We start from the raw sequence: 18285 nt of genomic DNA, 5'->3' as shown, positions 1-18285 counted from the left end.
CTTTTACCAAATAGATGTAACTTAGGCTTTCACTAATAAAAGCTGGCCTAATAGTTGTCAAGGTTACACTTGAGCAACAAGGCACCCTTGGAGGATCACCTCACCCAAGCACCTATATACTTTTGTATAAGGTGCTACATAGTATTTTTATATTTTTATTCTATGATATTTATAATATTAGAAAAGATATTATTACACCAAATTATTCATTTTGAGTGTTTATAATATTTTTATAATTCTTATACTAGTTACTTTCTATAATTTTATTATCTGTTCGGGTTCAATTAAAACACAAGTTGGTGATGTAGTATTGAACCCTTAACAATTTCAAAACCTGAACTGATAAGTAAAGAACTTGAAGTTTTTATCCAATCACAATAACAACCAAGAAATTATCACTATCATTCTTATTATTATATTAATTATTATAATATATAATAATTTTTTTTGAAAAAGGTAAGGTAAATTTATTAAATAGAAATCAGAACCATACAAAGGGCCTCCCAGAAGGGAGCAAAGACTGAGAACAGCCTCTCAGTTTACATTACAATTCAAATATACTAACATTGTCATTATTATATTAATTATCATTGTCATTATTATGTATAATAATTATCATTGTCATTATTATATTAATAATTATTATTATATTACTAATATTCCTCCTCTTCCTGGGATAAAAACAAGGGCCCAGCCCCTATATTTTCTTTTCTTTCTTCTTTTTCTTCTCATAAATATGTTGATTTTCTATGTTCTTATATGACACTTATACTTATTTCTTGAAGACTATGGTAATTATAAGTCAGAGGTTACTGCTGATTATTATAAAGCATAGGGAATTAAAGTGAGATTTATAAATTTTGTTATAAAAAACTCCATCGCCTAGGCAACTAGGAACCCCCTATCACCTAGGTTCACCTTGGCACTTTGAAAACTTAAAGCATTCAGTGTGAGAGTATAAGATCAGACTGCAACTGTAATTTCATGGGAGTTAGCCAAGAAAAATCCACTCCAAACAACAGAATCAAAGTTCAGGTATGCTGGTAGCTTCCAAAATGGTGTTTAGTACATTAGTATCATCAGCATATGTGTAGTGCACCACATCCACATGTAACATCTATTAATAGAATTCTCCTACTTATGGCTAACATGAAATGCAGAAGTGGAGCTGGAACCCACAGACCAAGGTAACCATGCCAATTAAGTACACTATCAACATCAGAGAATGAACTTAGCAGATAATCACACTCGTTTATCAGGTCTTTGAAAAATTATCCCTCTAATTTTTTCTTTAATTTTGGGGAAATTACAGGGTGGTGCCCTGTACTTTGGATGTAGTGACACTTAAGGGCCTCAACTTCCACTTGCGACAACGATGTACAATGTACTTTCAGAAATCAATACTCAAGTGAAAATCCACTGCAGATGTTACAGTGAGTTGTAAATCTACCAAAATGCCCATTCACGGTTTGAGTAGCTGAGAGAATAAAATTGCAAAATGACAGAAACGGACATGGTTAATGCACAGATTGTTGTGTTGCTTCAACACCCTATTCGTTCAACACAGAGAAAGAAAATGGGAAGGAAAGGGTTTAAGAACTAGGGTTTTAGAGACCCAATGAAGGAGAGGGAGAAACAGTTTCATGAAACATGCAAAGGTAGTTTTGGGATTTTTAAATGTTCCAAGGCTCACATGACATCATGTGCTCCAAAAGTGCTAACGGCTGGAGTTGAATGTTGATTCGTTGCAAGTGGAAGTTGAAGCCCTTAAAGTATCACTATCCCAAAAGTGCAAGGTACCTCCCTGTAATTTTCCTTTTAACTTTTGATAAGGCTGTAAAATTTATCTGTTTCTCGAACTCAAATTTGAATTCAATCCAGTTAAGGGTGACCCATGTACGATCCATTACACAATAGCAGTCAATTCTAGTTCATTTTATTAATAATACATAATATTACTTTTTTCTTCTATTAATAAAATCTTTTTTGGTACTAATAAAAAAATATACATAATATTACTTTTAGTTTAACTTATTAATGCTATTCAAAATTCAATTGCATTCTGAATTTGATTAGAATTCAATAAATATCTGGCAAGTAAGACTTGATTAAAATCTGAATATTAATGAATCAAATTGAGATCTAGGTATATCCATCTTGATCTAATCTATTTGCAGCCCTACCTTTTCACCCAGAAAGAATGCAATAAATCAGACTACCTTACAAAATCTACACCCTCAAATGTAACACATTCACCAGTATGTCATTGGATTGTTGTTTGTTTATACAATTGTACTCAATGGACACCTTACATTTCCTAATTCAATATGCATGTATAGTATATTACCTGACTGTCTTTGCAAGGAGATCCATGAAATAAACGTAAGTCTCATGTGGCACTGTCTGTCTTGCACTCAAAACGCGATTATAAGCCCCTTCCATGAAAGATTGTTCCAATTCCACAGCATGCTTAATACAAGGATTCTCCAAGGTGGTGGCTGAAAGCAGTTCCAGTTCAGTGTGAAACTCCGCTATTCTGTTCTGCACGAGGAGTCTAAGAAGATTAAGGCCCAAAATTGGGTACTGCTGCGGCGATGGTGGTAAACAGTGCCTGTTCCAGCAACAGAAGAGACTACTTTTCTAAGAGGTTATAGAAGATGGAAGGTAAAGATTTAGTGATGATAAAGTCCAACATAAACAAAAGGCATTGTGGAACAGCCAAGGAGTATATCACTTTGAAGAATTAAAGGTGTATAATTAACTTCATTTTTTTGTTTCCTTCATAAAAGCCAACAGAAAGTTACCCAGCATCTGTATAATAAGGTTTCAGTTGGAAGAAATCCCTCTCAAAGGCATCTTGGTCCTCTGTCTTCACACTAAGAACTACAGCATGTTCATATATATCCCCTGAAAATTCTCAGTCACACAAATAAACATTAGAAGGGGAATATAATTAGAAATATGAATGCAAGTAAATGCACACAGACGCTTTTTTTATTAATTAGAGGCCTTACTGCTTTAGAACCTCTGATAATATTAATTAGTCATTTAGTATGCATACTAAGTTTCAGGAACATTAGAAATAGTGAACATCATACCCTCTAAGGACTTGACTTCACCAAGAAAATAGAACAGGTATAGGAAAAATTGAAACCATTCATTCATCATCTTTGGCAACAATCATGGTTATATTATTCAAAGTTCAGTTTAAGCTCACATGGTTTAGAGAACATGAAAGTATTTCTCTGGAACCAAGAGAAAAATTACCCCCATTTGAAATGAAAATTTATCAAACCAGTTTATCGGGTTATTACTAGCTGAGCCTGAGCAGGACAATCAAATCTGAGGAGTCTCGAAAGTGGAAAAAAAAAATTGTAAGCTCCTATTTACCCAAGGATCAGTCTCTTCATCTGGAAACTGCTTTCTCATGGTTTCCGACTAGGATGCAGATAAAGGTGTGATGGGAACTCCCATCAAATCATCACCCAAGTCTTGTTCCAACTATATGGGGTTGGCTACATGAATCCTGTTTTACCATTTCATTCTGTTCAGTGTCATATCCATCATTAAATTACAAGCACTTAAATCACTTCTTACTACCACCCAAGTCATTTTCAGTCTGTTCCTAGCTCTTCTAGCCCCTTCAACTTGTAACAGATCCACTTCTTCTAACGGTAAATGGTCTTCTCTACAAATGACCAAACCATCTCAGTCTACTTTTCTTTCTAAAGTAAATAAAAAAGAAAATATTATTAAACATAAAAAGGAGATTACAAAGAAATGATAAGCAATTAACCAACAAAGACCAAAGAAAACCCCAATAGGAACAATCCCAAGAAAGAACAACTCCACAAACCCAATTATCAAAAAAAAAAAAAAAAAACAATTACACAAACCCCATCCGGAAAAACAAAATTATCCTCGTACCTGAACCCCACCCCATAACAAAAGAAATATCTGATGACAGCCCGAAACCCAGGAAAAAATTACAAATGCCAAAGAAACAAACAAGACTAGACCCTCAATCCTCAACATACAAAACCAACTGGAACATCAAAATCGAACCCCACACTCTCCACATCTCTTCAAACACTTAAACTAGATTTTCAAGAAGACCCAACGAACCACCCCCACTACCAACAACTTTAACTTTATTTCCCAAAATACTCTCATCTTCGACATCTGCTCCACCCTCTACAAGATGACCATTCGACATCCAACCAATCTTACCAGAGTACTGATAAACCTTGCTGCTTTCCACCTTCCACAAAGTCATATTTTTTATCCACTTTAACGAATAAGACCCTTCAACAAGTATTAGATCAAAGTACCCCCCCCCCCCAACAGAGCAAAGTAACAGAGACGAAGGCACCCGATAGATTTCTATCACCTCAACCAAAACATGTGCAGGAACAAGGTTCCACCAAGAGCTTGTTCTTGGATCAACAAACCTGAATCTCCCACATGCATTCCCCACTACCAAACTTGATGCAGGATCTTTGTGATTTAGTACTATTCCTGCAACCAACTTAGGTCTACATGTGTAGCACAAAACAAAGAACTAACAAAGAAAGAAGAGAAGAGATGGAAATTAGATGAAAGCCATAGACAATCATACCTAAGGGTGAGGGAAATTACACCCCCCAACTTCAAACCAAATTCTATAAAGAACTTTCTTTGTTCATTAACAAAAACTATCCTCCAAATGAGCCTTACAAGCTTAATAAGAAGGAAGCCCAACGAGCCACTTACAAAAAGAAGCTAGATTAGACTAATCTGCCCCCGAACAATTACAAATATAAAGCCAAACAAAGGGGAATTTAGACTAAGAACTGCTCCCAAACATAACCCCCCCCCAGCATGCAAAATTACAAAAATACCCTTACTACCCATAAATATAAGAAAGTCAAATAAGTCCTATCAAGCATCAACCACACAGAGCATCTTAAGGTGGATTGAAGACTCTAGGATCTTCCCAAGTTGATCCACTACTAACATAGCTCCCGTGTGGGCCCCGCATCATTTAATGATGCCAAATAAGCATCATGCAATCAGGGAGAGGGCGGCCTTTCCATTTGACAAGAAACTTGTGATATCCCCTATGCCGTGTTGAAACATTTGATCATCAATAACATCTTCAATCTCTTCCTTAGAAATGGGGGAATGTGGTAAGCAACCTATGGGCTGGTCCATAATGGTTGCATCACCAAGCTACAACATTAAATCCTCCATATTGAACATATTACTCTACCCATATCCTTCGGCAAATCAAGTACACAAGCAATTAAGCATTAGAGCTACTTTTCTTCTCTATTTTAAAAGGACTAGAACTTCTTGAACAGAGCTTCTTGTAACACCTTTAGGGAAACATTCAGGCCTGATTCGTACCATTACAATGTCCCCTTCATTAAAATCAATAAACCTAAGTCATAGGTCAGCACAGGACTTATAGGCTTCATTGGTGGTTGCAATCTTCCTCCTAACTTCATCATGGATCTCCTTGATGCAGTTAGCAAAATTTTTTTCATCAGCACTTGGTCTTGCTTCTCATGGCAAAGGAACTAGGTCTTTCGGTTTCTTAGGCTGAACTCCCATCACTATCTCAAAGGGGTTGCGACTTGTACCTCTTTTTGCGGAGCTACTGTAGGCAAATCCAATTGTACGCAACACCAAATCCCACTGTGTAGCATGGTCACTCACCAAACAATGTAGTAAATCTCCCAAGCTTCTATTCATAACTTCAGTTTGACCATCGGTTTGAGAATGAAAAGTTGAAGAGAACTTCAACTTAGTATTCAACATACACTAAAGAGTCCTCCAAAAGTAACTCATAAATTTGGCATCTCTATCTGAAACAAATAGTATTGTGTAGGCCATGCAAGCACATAACTTCCTTAAAGAATAGTGTGCAATGTATACAACATTAGATGTCTTGCTATAAGGAATGAAATGAGCCATTTTTGAGAAGCGATGACCACAACATAGATGGAATCATGCCCCTATAGAGTCTTAGGGAGACCTAGCACAAAATCCATGCTAAGGTCATGCTAGGAAAAATGTCAAACGGAGAATGGAGTGTACAAACCAATATTTTGTTTCCTTCCCTTTGCTAGATGACATACACAGCACCACTTGATAACCTTAGCTACATCCCTTTTTGAGTCATGGCCAATAAAACAATCTTCAACCATGGCAATAGTTTTGTCCTTCCGAAATGACCTACAACACTCACTGCATGTAATTCCCAAATTATCTCTTCCCTAAGTGAGGTATTGGGTAGACAAAGATGGATCTCTTTGAAGAGAAACCCATCATGTAATGAAAATTTTGGGTATGTTGCTTGCTATCTTGACCGCAAATCTGCATAGACAATGCTGAAACAACATGTAAGATAGTCTCTTTTGAGCAAACTAAAACCTCCCACCTGTACAGCCATAGTAGAGAAAATATAGACCACTCAATTAAGTGCATCAGCTGTTTTATCCTCCTTCTCAACCTTGTGTTTGATCACAAAATTGTACCGTTTAAGGAATGCCACCCATTTGACATGTCGTTGTTTAACCTCTTTTGAGAACTAATGTACTTCAAGGCTTGCATTACAGCATAGAATTCCTTGTCATAGGTGCTGTACTTTTGCTTGGCTTCATTAAGTTTCTCACTAAAGAAAGCCACTGGGTGACCCTCTTGGCAAAGAGTTGCTCCAATCCCAATATGAGAGGCATCACAAGTGTTGGTGTGAAAATTTTAATAAATTGTCATGCAGCATAATTCACTCAATCAAGTGATTGAATTTTTATTATTCTGGATAAGGCCCATTCAGGGAATCATGTGGATTGTTCCCCTTAATTACATCTCCACAAGAAAGTAGAGAACACCTTCTGATTTTGACTTGGAAAAATGAAAGGATAGAACAAAAGAAAAGAACAACAGAGTACTTAAAAAATAACTTTTCATTAGCATTTCTTTTACATCAAGTGTAAAAGAATGAGAAGAAAAAAATATAATTGAGAAAATCTACAACAATACATTTCTCTCTTTCTTTTCCTTTTGATACAAAGAAGATTTCCCTCTCACTCCTTTCTTCACAATAATTTGTAGTCAATCAAATGAAATTTTGACTGTAGAAAGTCTTAATCCTCTGTATTTTGTATACAAGAAGGGTAGTCAATCAAGTTGAATATTTGATTATAGACAGATTTTATCCCTTTGTTCTTCATTTTCATTTGAAGGGAACCATAATCAGCCCTTGGGAATTAGAATGTAAATGGTTTAATCCCCAAATTGTCTTGATAGAGGGACCATAATCAACCAAGTAAAAGCACCTAGTTGTAGATGGTTTGTTTCTCTCTATCTCCTTTCTTAAGAGTAAAGATAAAAGAGAGAAGAAGAAGGATACATAGCAGAAGACATATATAAGACACATTTTTTTATCAATAAATAGAAACCTTTTATTAATTTGGAAATATTAGCACATACAAGCAGCCCTTGGAGAGGCGCGATCTGCGATCTCTCCACTAAAGAAGAAAACAAAAACAATATGTTACAGTTGTGCCCAATACAAAAAATCCTTAGTTGCCCCTTGTTTGGCTAGACAGTTCGCATAGCATTTGCTGATCTCTCCACCCATTGTATTCTTAGGTCCATGTTTCTTGTTAGCACCTTAAACTTTTTAATTTCATTCCTGAAGCACCAAACTACTAACTATGGGTTCTGCAACCAGCTTATTACAACTTTGAGTCACCTTCAAATATTAGTTGTTCCACCCCTAATTGAGCAACAAACTGTACACCTTGTAGGGCAGCAAACAATTCTGCTCTAGTAGAGCCTCCCACTCGTAAAGGACATGAGAAGATAAGTATCACATTCCCAACTTCATTCCTCAATACCCCACCTAACCTAGAGGGGCCTAGGTTTCCTAGACTGCTTCCATCAAAATTCAACTTCAAGAAGCCTGCAGGAGGTGATGACCAGCTTGTTCTCACTTTAGTCTTAGAAAATGAACAACTTCCCACTACTTCCCAATTCCTCCAAATGTCATTAAAAGAGAATTGGTGGAACAAGTCCAAAGATTTCAGCCGATGAATCACCCAAACCAAGGCACAATCCTCAATTTCTTGAAGGTTCCTTTCCATCTCCAAAAAAGTTCTAGCATTCCTTTCTTCCCAAATTGTCCATATCAATGCAGCTCTTGCACACCTCCACGTGATTTTACCCCTTTTCTGCTGCCAAACAAAAGTAGAGGGATCAAAAAGCAATCTTAAATCTGCTGGAAAGTTCCAACTTCTCCCAAACAAAGAGATAAGACAGTCCCATAACTCTGCAGTAAAAGGAACAAGAAATTAGCAAATGATAATAGTCCTCACTCTGAGATCTGCAAAGGATGTACCAGTTGGGGAAAATATAGAGAAAAGGTCTTCTCTTTTGTAGATTGTCCAAGGTATTTACTTTCCCATAGTACACTTCCCAATAAAAAGCCAAAATCTTAGGGGGGTACAGGTCCCGCCAAACTTCCTTAACAAGGAAGGCCTATTGAGGGTTAGAACAACAAAGGGATTTGAAAAAAGAAGCACAAGAGAAAAATCCTTTTGATCGAGGTGTCCAAATTCTTTTGTCAGGTTCAGAGGGGTTCAAACAAGCTTTCTCAAGAAGGCAGAGTAAACTGACTAAGCACTCAATCTCCTTATCTCTTAAGCCTCTACGGAACCCAAAATCCCATGTAAGAGCCCAAAGGGTTTCCAACGATGAGCAAAATTTGGAAACAACTTCTTTTTTGTACCAGAAAACAGAGAACAAGGGAAAAGGGTTTTCAGGGGGACATCTCCAACCCAAGTGTCCTCCCAAAAGACAGAGTTGCCATCACACACACCATACCTGATATAACTGAGGAAGAATATTATGCACTGCCTTCCAAGGGGTTGTCGAAGTTGCCCACCTTCATAGACCAGCATCCCATCCAATCTCTTAGCATCCATGTATGCTTCCAATCACCTCATGCCACAAGTTGACTCTCTCTAAAGGCCACCTCCACAGCCACTTCTCCAGTAAGGCTGCATTTTTCTGAATTAAGTTCCCTAATCCCAAGCCCCCTTCCTCTTTAATCCTACACACCACCTCCCACTTAGTTAAATGATCTTTCCTATTTTCCCCTAGTGAGGGGGAAAAACATTTACAACCTTGTTATAAAACTTGGTTGATTATGGTTCTTCACACCATGATAATGCACATAACCACAATTAAAGACCATTTGTAGCCTTATTGATGAAATATGACTATTCACGATACCTATTTACTTGTTATGTATAAAAAGTTTGTTTATTTATTTGCTGGTTTTTCTCTCAAACAATGAGGGAATATATACCAGAATTTTCAAAGGAAGATTCTGTAAAAAAACGATACTTAGTTTAGTCAATTCATTTGTACTTTTGAATCTGAATCAAAAAGTTTTCTCTACCCCTAATAGAGATGTAATTAAGGGAACATCTACATGATTTCCTGAATGGAGCCTACCCAAATAACAAAAAAAAAAACAGTTATTAGTCTAATTAGGTGAATTATGTTATGTAAGAAATTAAATTAAAAAAAAAATCCACTAACAGTTACCTATCAAAAAGAAAAAAAAAAGTTAAATTAAGAATATTATAAATGACCAATAAACCCCTATTAGAGTGAAAGACACTTGAAACAATATCTCAATAGTAGAGCTACTATCAACACAAATACATTCTGAATAACAGTTAAAAACACCATATAACAATGTAAGCAAAAGACAATAAACAAGGTTAAATTAAGAAAGTTACTTGCTATTGTCAATTCATAAATGGCATCTGGTGACTCTTCAAACAGTGGTGGAAGGCTTCTAAATCCTGTCAACAAGACCTGAAAGTAACATAAGTTAGTACAGACGTCGATAACAAGAGAAGAAACCTTCACCTTGTTTATAAATTGATGCCAAGCAAAAATATAGTGAATTTTTTGATATTGCAACTCAGAGGCATAGTTCTTTCTTATATGTGCAGTAGTTGGGTGAATCTCCTCAAGGCAGTAAAGAAACATCTTTTTCTCACCTTTTTCATGAATCACCTTTGCCATGGTTCAAAATTTGATTCTCTTTTTTTCCCCATGTAAATGTTAATGGTCCAAATCGGTGGGAAAGGCTTTGTTGAGTTGAGTTGAGACTAGAAATGTTAATTATTTTTCATTAATTAATGATGATTTTGTCATATAAATGGATCAAGGCTTTGTTGAGTCAAGTTGTGACTACAAATATTTAGCATTTAAACAATTTACTCTATGCAGGACTTAAACATACAAGGGTACAACTTTCATGTTAATGGCGTAGTTCTGAAATGCTAAATTTATTAAGTTTCTACCAATAAAAGAAAAAAAAAAAACATAATTAAACTTCTAGCATGTTTAGATTTTTTTTTCATAGTATAATTCATTAAGACATACCATTTTATATATTTTAGAAGCTAGAGTATTAAGGATCAGCTACAAAATTCAAGTAGGCTGAATCAAGTTCTTCAATCTTCAACCAAATGGATATGGCTTTTCTAAGTTCCCCCAAGAATCTCCTTCATTTGAGAGGCTGCTTGTGGTCACATTAACACTTGTGACAATATCCAAAATAAGAAGTCAGGGAAGCTTTATATCCCCCCCCCCACCCCATGTGCATAATGTGCAGCTTTTATTGGGTCCCCCCAACTGTGTTCATGATTTCATTAGTCAATTTGGCAGTAGGGAGGGGCAGAGGAATAGATACTACTGAAAAGCAATCATAGGAACTTGATGTGGGTCGGGGGCTTATAATAGAAGAATTTTTTTTTAGGACAAGACCACTTCTTTTGAAGGCGTTGGGGGCAGAATTCTGCCTTTGGCTAATTCCTAGATGTTGATAAACAAGATGTTCACAGGAATTAGTCATAGTGATCTTGACAGAAATCTCTCAGAGATCATGCAATCTTCCCCCATTATCCCCATCTCGGGTCTACTCTCTTTCCCATGCCTGAGGTTGCTTTCATTCTGCAATTTGATGGCAGTTTCAGAAGTCTCTCTGACCAGCCCAAAGTTGCACGCATTCAGGGAGTTGTTTTGAACTCTGACAGGAATCTGATTTGGACCTTCAGCGGACCAATTCTTTCTACTGATGCTTCATAAGAAGAGGATCGTGCATTTCTCAAGGGCATAAGAAATGCCAAGTCCATCCAGATTAACTCTCTCATAATCAAATGTGACTCAAGGAATGCAATTGGGTGGGAAAACTTGCACATTTTCTTAATGAGATGAGAGAAATCTCAGCATCCCTGCATTGTGTTTTCAGATGGATCCCAAGGGAATTGAACCAAACATCTAAATCTTTAGCCAAATCTGGATCAGAAAGGATTTTCTGGTATAGTGCAAGCACTTTGCCCATATAAGCTATCGGATGGATTATTGTTTTGTTTGATGTTAAGGCCTTTGTTTGATTGTACATCCCATCATGCACATCCTTTCCCTTTCCTTTTGAAATGAAAGTTACCTTTTCTCAAGAAAAAATAAAAATAAATAAATAAAAAATGATGAATCAAGTTGAGTTGAGTGCATCATTCCCAATTTATTCTAGTAGGGGCTTTTGTTGGCATAACCATAAGTAACTATGTCCCTATCCACTGCTACAGTCTTCTGAGCATCCTGATTATTCTATTATTACTGACATCATAGATGTGGATAAGCTGATACCTTAAGTCCTGACTGATTCAAGAGAAGTTGTTTCAAAGGTGCGATACTGCATAAAATGTTTATAATTTTCTGGATTTTATGTCTTCTGGTATTATTAGATTTAAATACCAACCAGTGATTTAAAAGTGCATAGGCAAGGCGCATTTTGGGGTATGTGCCTCGCCCAGGTCCTAGGCGCACCTCTTTCAAAAGGTGCGCGCCTGGTGCGCCTTGCGCCTCTGAGAACCCCCTATTTGCTGATGTTGTTTATTCATTCATTGCAATAAAATATCTTCTTAAAAGGCAATACAAGTTGTAGAATCATTATTTTTTATGTGAGAAATAAGAACTTCAGACCCTAACATAGACTTGTTCGGGCTTGCCTCGAGGGGTGTGCTACAAAGGCAACTCATAGAATTAAGAATGCAATATGTTTTACATCACATTAACTACTTGAAGCAATGCAATTAAGGAAAAAAAAAAGAGATTGTGGGTTGTACATGCTTGAAAATGCTTTATATGTTTGCTTTTGTTTTTATATTTTCATTTGAATACACTTTACATGTTATGTTTATGTATTTTAATTTTAGATAATAGGTTTTTTAAATCATTTATTTTAAAATTTAAGTTTATATTTTTATTAACATTATGTTTAATATTTTTCAATTTTTTGCATTTTTTTTAATTTTTTGGCATTTTTTTGGAATTTTCTGACTTTTTTTTGTTCTTTAGCTTTTTATTTGTAATTTTGCGCCTTTCTTAAAAAGGCGCACACCTCGCCTTGCGCCTTGCGCCTCAGGCGCAAATTGGCCCTTGCACTTTTTTTGCGCCTTGCGCTTTTAAAACACTGATACCAACTTTGTCTTCTGCTTAAACAAGCTTTAAACAAATAATCATTCCCTATAATAAAATGCTCCTTTTATCCTTTCCAATAGGTCAACTAATGTTTGGAACATCTTGGTTGCATATTAATGAATCAGACAGTCCTTTTTTATCAGTAACAAATCAAATAATCCTCATCATTTTCTTTCTGTTTCTTTGTCCTATTCTTGAAGAGGTAGGGTAAACCTTTGAATTAAATATCAGGTATGGAAAAAAAAATAGTGTACAATTCTCATCTAACAGGGCTCTATCTTCATGCAAGATAATAAGGACATCTCTTTCTTGATGAAGAGGCACATAAAAGGTTAATCTGTATTAACTGTATCACGGCAGTGCTAGTGCTCCTGCGTCTCCATAATAGGTTAGTGAAATGTGGCTCTATTTGGGAGGAGAGTAAAGAGATGTAGCAACCCGGGAACAATAACGACAAAAGCAAATTGCTATCTTCCTAGAGTGGACCCTGGAAAGGTCTTTCGGAAGGTTATAAACATTCTCATGCAAACAATTTCTTTTTCTTTCATTAGTTCATTACTTTAGTAAACCAGGGCGCGTAATTCTTTAAAGTTGAAAAGTTCCACATCTCAAAACCCCGAACCAGACTCAACTAAGAAAATGAAAGGGCCAGGAAAACAGATGCAATGCAAATACAGTGATTATGATTATGGTTTCTTAGAAACTTAAAGTATTCAACTGCAGATAAAATTTTCTCCTGTGCTTAATGTTGTTGTCGGATGGTTACCTTGAGCTGGGAGAGGAGCTTTGTGCAGGTGTCCTGATCATTCCTCACAGAAGCAGCTTTGAATCGATCGAACAACTGAGTCACCTCTGTCATCTTCGCATCCATTTATTCTTCTTCGCTCTTCTCCGTCGCTCTGCAACCAACAGTAGGATAGAGGGAATGGCTTTAGGGCAAAAGGGACCGAGACAGGACTGAACAAGAGGGCATTTGGTTCATGCAACGTTTTTCGACCCCTTTTCACTTCGGTGCGGTATGGGTCGGTCCGGTCCAATCCTAAACCGGTCCAACCTTAGTGAATTGGTTGAATTTGGAGGTTTTGGTGAATCAATCCACTCGGGATCTCCTACCCACATAAACTCAGTCCAGATCTCCTGCCCACAAGAACTCTGCCCACATTTATCGCAGCCACACAAGGAGAACATCTCATCCTCTGCATAGTATTATGCACGGGAGATGTTCCCAATTCACAAGGGGGTAGTGTATTGTGGGCAGGCATGGGCAGGAGATCTGGTGTCCAAAAACTCTACCCATGCCTACCCACAAAACACTACCTCTATGCATTGGAAACATCCAAGCATCTCTCTATGCATGATAACATGTAAGAAGATGAGATGTTCTCCATGTGTGACTGCAATATTATATAGGTAGGTGTAGGTAGGAAATCCAAACTCGAATCAATTTAGATTTTGCAATTGTAAAATTAGGATCCATTTGGTTCATGGTTAAAGTCATCAAAATCAGAAACAAAATTGCTCATTCTTGTATTTTGGCCCTCCTTGTTCATAGTTTTGCATAATTAGAACACAATTCACACAAAATATGCATGTATGATGCATAATTTCGTACTTTACATGTAATATTTGCATTTGACACAATTCATGTAATTTTGTAAAAATTTGCAAAATTTTATGTGTTTGTACATTTTACTTGCATCATGCACAAAACTTTTGTAACTTTGACATTTTGCATATAGTTTGCATGACATTGCATAATTGGGACCAATTCAGACTTTGTAGTGATAAACCATATTTTGAAACCTTTCGAACTTCAAAATAGTAATCCATGCCAAAACTTTTGATTTGGGGAGATCAGCTTCAGCCAGTGCAACGCCCATTTGAACACCGTTCGAATAGTATTTACAGCCTTACACTGGGAATATGTACTTTATTTCATGGGGAGATATTCCCATTGCAAGGCGATAAAGATTGTTTGAACAGACCTTGCACTGACTGAAATTGAGTTCTGGTTTGAGTATTGGCTTTCGACATATAATATGTCAAACAATTGACTCGAAGTAAACTACACAATTGGACATGGGTGCCAACCATACGGATGATCAAAGTGCCACACGGTTGACAATATCAACCCAAAATCGTGTTAAATTGGCACAAACATTATGGCTCAGTTTGGAAGGAATACAAATACAAATATGTAGAGTGTAACACCTTGTATTTGTATACATATTTGCATTTGTACTCCTTCCAATCTGAGTCTATGTTTTCGATCTAAATCCCATTCTAGAGCGTTTTTATTGGCATAAAACTTGTTTTGAGTGTTGAAACTAACCCTCCAATGTCAACAAGTGCCTTTAGAATCTTTCCAAATTGAATCAAACTTAATTTAATTCAAATTCAAGAGGCAAAAAACTAGGATTCTAGCTTGAATTTTTGGCATACCCATGTGTAGGTTCAAATCCTGTTGAAAAGTGTAACAAGACAAGCAGACAACTACTTCAAGAAGAGCAAAGGAGTTGAAGCTCTCCCATTGTGACACTTGAGTATTCTTTCTTTTAAAGAAGTAAATTCTCCTTGAGTGTGAGTTGTGGGTCAAGGGTATCCTCTCCTACTTGAGAGAATACCTTGAGTCAAGTTTCTGGTTTGTGTGGGAGCAGTCATGGAATCTTTGGAGGGAGTTACAGTCAAGATGTCTAGGTTGTTAGCTTGAGGAGGATTGTACAAGAAATTCATCACTTTTGGGAATGTTGTGTTACAGGTTGGTCCTCTTACTTTTTTCTTGCAATTAGGTTGTTTAATTTTAGTTCCAACTTCAATATTGTGGTATGCTAGCATAGTTTTGGAACAAGTCTTTCATTAGCTAATGCCACATGGTTCTAAGTATGAGTATAATCTAATAAATAGGAAGAGAGTTCCTTTAGCTTTAAATCTCTGAATTTATTTAGAGCAAGTGGTTTTGTTTACACTATACTTTTATAAGCTTAACAATTAGCAATCCTTTGAGATGCTAATTGTTAACTGCAAACAAGAGATAAGTCCTTAAAATAAGTAATGTCAAATGTAACCTTAACCATTTGAGAAGACCTTTGCATAACTAGCAACCTATGAGGAGATTATGCATGTTAACCTTTAATCCAAAGTAATGGGCTGAAAATTCTGAATTGTAGTGCACGTAGGTGCTTTTACTACAGAGCTCCGCATTTGCAGATATTGAGCTTTTGGTAATTTGTTGGAACACTCTCTTCTTCTTGTAGACATTCTAGTTTGATCATGATGGATAGTTTGACGAACCATGCATATTTCTGCAATGGTTAAGCATTTTATCTGTTCCCACTTGGGTGGGGATTAATAACCAAGTAAGCTTGATTTTTAGGTTATATTTGGTTTGAAGGAAAAGGTAGGGAAATGTAGGGAAACATTTACAAACTTTGTATAAGTTTCCCTCCCTTTCCCATCATTTCCCTACTTTTTCCTTCAAACCAAACACAGCCTTAGAGTTCATGTTGAGGTCTATGTCGCTCGAAAAGGAGACTTCAAAGAAGCCTAGATTCCTAATGGTATATGGACACTATGTTTCTATGTAGGGGTGTCAATTGGACCGGATTTGGTCCAAACCAATGACCATTTTGGACTAGTCTAATTCAATGTCTAGGCTGTCCAATCTGTTCAAAGTTGTTTTAATTTAGATTAATTCTAACCCAAACCTCGTCCATTGACACTTATATTCTTATCTTCTATCAAATGACCAGATATTGGCTCAATCCAACCATTTCAATATAAATTCATTACAGATGGACCAGGTCCAATCCAATCCAATAAAGTCTGCACTGGTCCAATTGGATATGTTTTGTTGGTCCGTCCAATCTTATCCAAATTGATTTGGGTTTAGATAGATTCAATCCAAAACCAGTCCATTGATACCTCTATTTCTATAAATTCACATCAAAATCTCATTTTCTTACTATCTCCATTGTTTACAACTTAATTGGACCACAAGGTAACATGCAATTACAGGAAATGTGAGCAATTCAAATCTCATACCCACATGATACTACAGTTGTACATTGAGAACATCTCCTCATGAACGGTAACATGCAAATACGGAAAATGTTCCCAATGTGCATACGACGTGTATAGGAGATCCGAACTGAAATCTGAGACTACAGTTGGAGATATTCCCCTTTGGTTTGTATATCTTCCATGTTGTAGTGTCCCATTATTGCAAGTCTGCAGCCCAATCCTTTCCAGTTATAATTAAATTGCAAAGGTAGAGATAATAAATGCTGATTTTAGTTGTTTTTGCAAAACATTTGATCGACTACAGCAGTGTTTAGAACCAATGCAATTTTCCAAGAGGCGTTTTCTCAGAAAAGTGCTGCATAAGCATGCTATATTTTTTCAGAGAGCGTTTTTTTATTTTTTTATTTTATTTTTGTGGATTTTCTATTTGGTACTATTGCTGTTGCCGCCACATTGGCGTTTTTCAGTGCCATGTCAGCATGCTGTTAGTAACAATAGAAAAAACTTAAAATACCAAAAGGGTATTTTCTCAGACCACACCTTTCCCGATTTCCAAGGCATAGTCTGAGAAAATGTTCTTTTTTTGGAAAAACAGCTAACCAAACAGCATATGTTTTCTTGCCCAAATGTGCATGGCACCGTTTTTTGCAAGAACAACATTGATGCCAAACACCTACTACATTTATTTCCATGAGTGAATTCATGTAGCATCTTCTCATACACTTTTAGGCTGTGTTTGGTTGCAATGCAAATAAATTTGTGCTGATGTAAAACTATGATAGTGCAAATGATTTGAATGTAAATTCCGACCTATTTTTGTTTTAAATTTTAACTTAATTTGTTTGATTGCAGTACAAGTGAAACAAATCAAGACATGAAATAGAATAAAGTAAAACCCAAAATAAAATTAAACAAGAATTTGCATTTTTTTTTCATTTGCACTCCCATGCCTTTATACTAGTGCAAATAAAATTGTACTGCAACCAAACACAGCCTTAATGGCTTGACCTTGCTATGTGAGAACACTAGTAGCAACTTAAGTCCATGATCCAAATCTTTCAATAGAACCGCGTCTATATTGTCTGCACCTATCCCATCTATGTGTGAAGTCATGTCCCCTTAATTGTTTTAGCCATGCAAACTAACCTTGGCGAGTGGAAGCTATGGAGACATGGGGGAGACTACAATTTATGGTATATGTGGTTATTCTAGTGCTTTTAATTAATTTCCTCTTTTTTCTGTTGCATGTATAGTGATCATAATGGACCAACCAATTACAACCTTCTCATTGTGTGCTTCCCTGAAGCTCACCTTGCGGAAATCTATTTGTTCAGTTCATTAAGGCTGTATTTGTTTGAAGGAAAAAAAGTAGAAAAAGGAAAGAAAAGGAAAAGTAGGAAAATCTTTACAAACCTTGTATAGGTATTTCTACCTTTCCCAACCTTTTTCTTCAAAACAAACATAGCCTTCCAAGCCTATCCAGATCTTCATTAATCAAAGGTTTTCTGTTTAAATTCTCCCATTTATGTATGTGTTAATTCACAACCAACACTTTGATCATGTGCTTTGCGACTTGTTCTCTTTCGTGTAACCTTCACACTAATTTTGGATATTTTTGTAGAACTTGAGCACATCAGACATCCCTTGCTAGTCTGTGCAACGTACATGGATCATTAGAAAAATTTGAACAAACAAAACCTTGATACCAAGTTT

General features: G+C 36.4%; 1 protein-coding gene across 2 annotated transcripts in view; it reads right to left on the bottom strand.

Moving 5' to 3' along the window:
- The window catches only part of LOC148870005 (26S proteasome non-ATPase regulatory subunit 8 homolog A-like), a 38755-nt gene extending 25116 nt beyond the window's left edge, over window positions 1-13639 (bottom strand). The window contains exons 1-4 of one of the 2 annotated variants that reach the window (XM_088970888.1): window positions 13319-13639; window positions 9798-9876; window positions 2805-2907; window positions 2348-2611 (exon numbers count right to left, since the gene is read on the bottom strand). In XM_088970888.1, the coding sequence (XP_088827014.1) occupies window positions 2348-2611; window positions 2805-2907; window positions 9798-9876; window positions 13319-13423 (551 nt within the window). In that variant the 5' untranslated portion in view covers window positions 13424-13639. Of the gene's footprint in view, window positions 1-2347; window positions 2633-2804; window positions 2908-9797; window positions 9877-13318 lie in introns of both variants that reach the window. The other variant, XM_088970887.1, reaches the window with a different exon arrangement.
- Between the last annotated feature and the right edge of the window lie 4646 nt (window positions 13640-18285).

The sequence above is a fragment of the Nelumbo lutea genome, chromosome 2, assembly GCF_056320005.1.
Source record: "Nelumbo lutea isolate HS-2025 chromosome 2, American lotus-T2T, whole genome shotgun sequence".
Taxonomy (NCBI): Eukaryota; Viridiplantae; Streptophyta; class Magnoliopsida; order Proteales; family Nelumbonaceae; genus Nelumbo; species Nelumbo lutea.
This window is presented reverse-complemented; position numbering and strand designations above follow the sequence as displayed.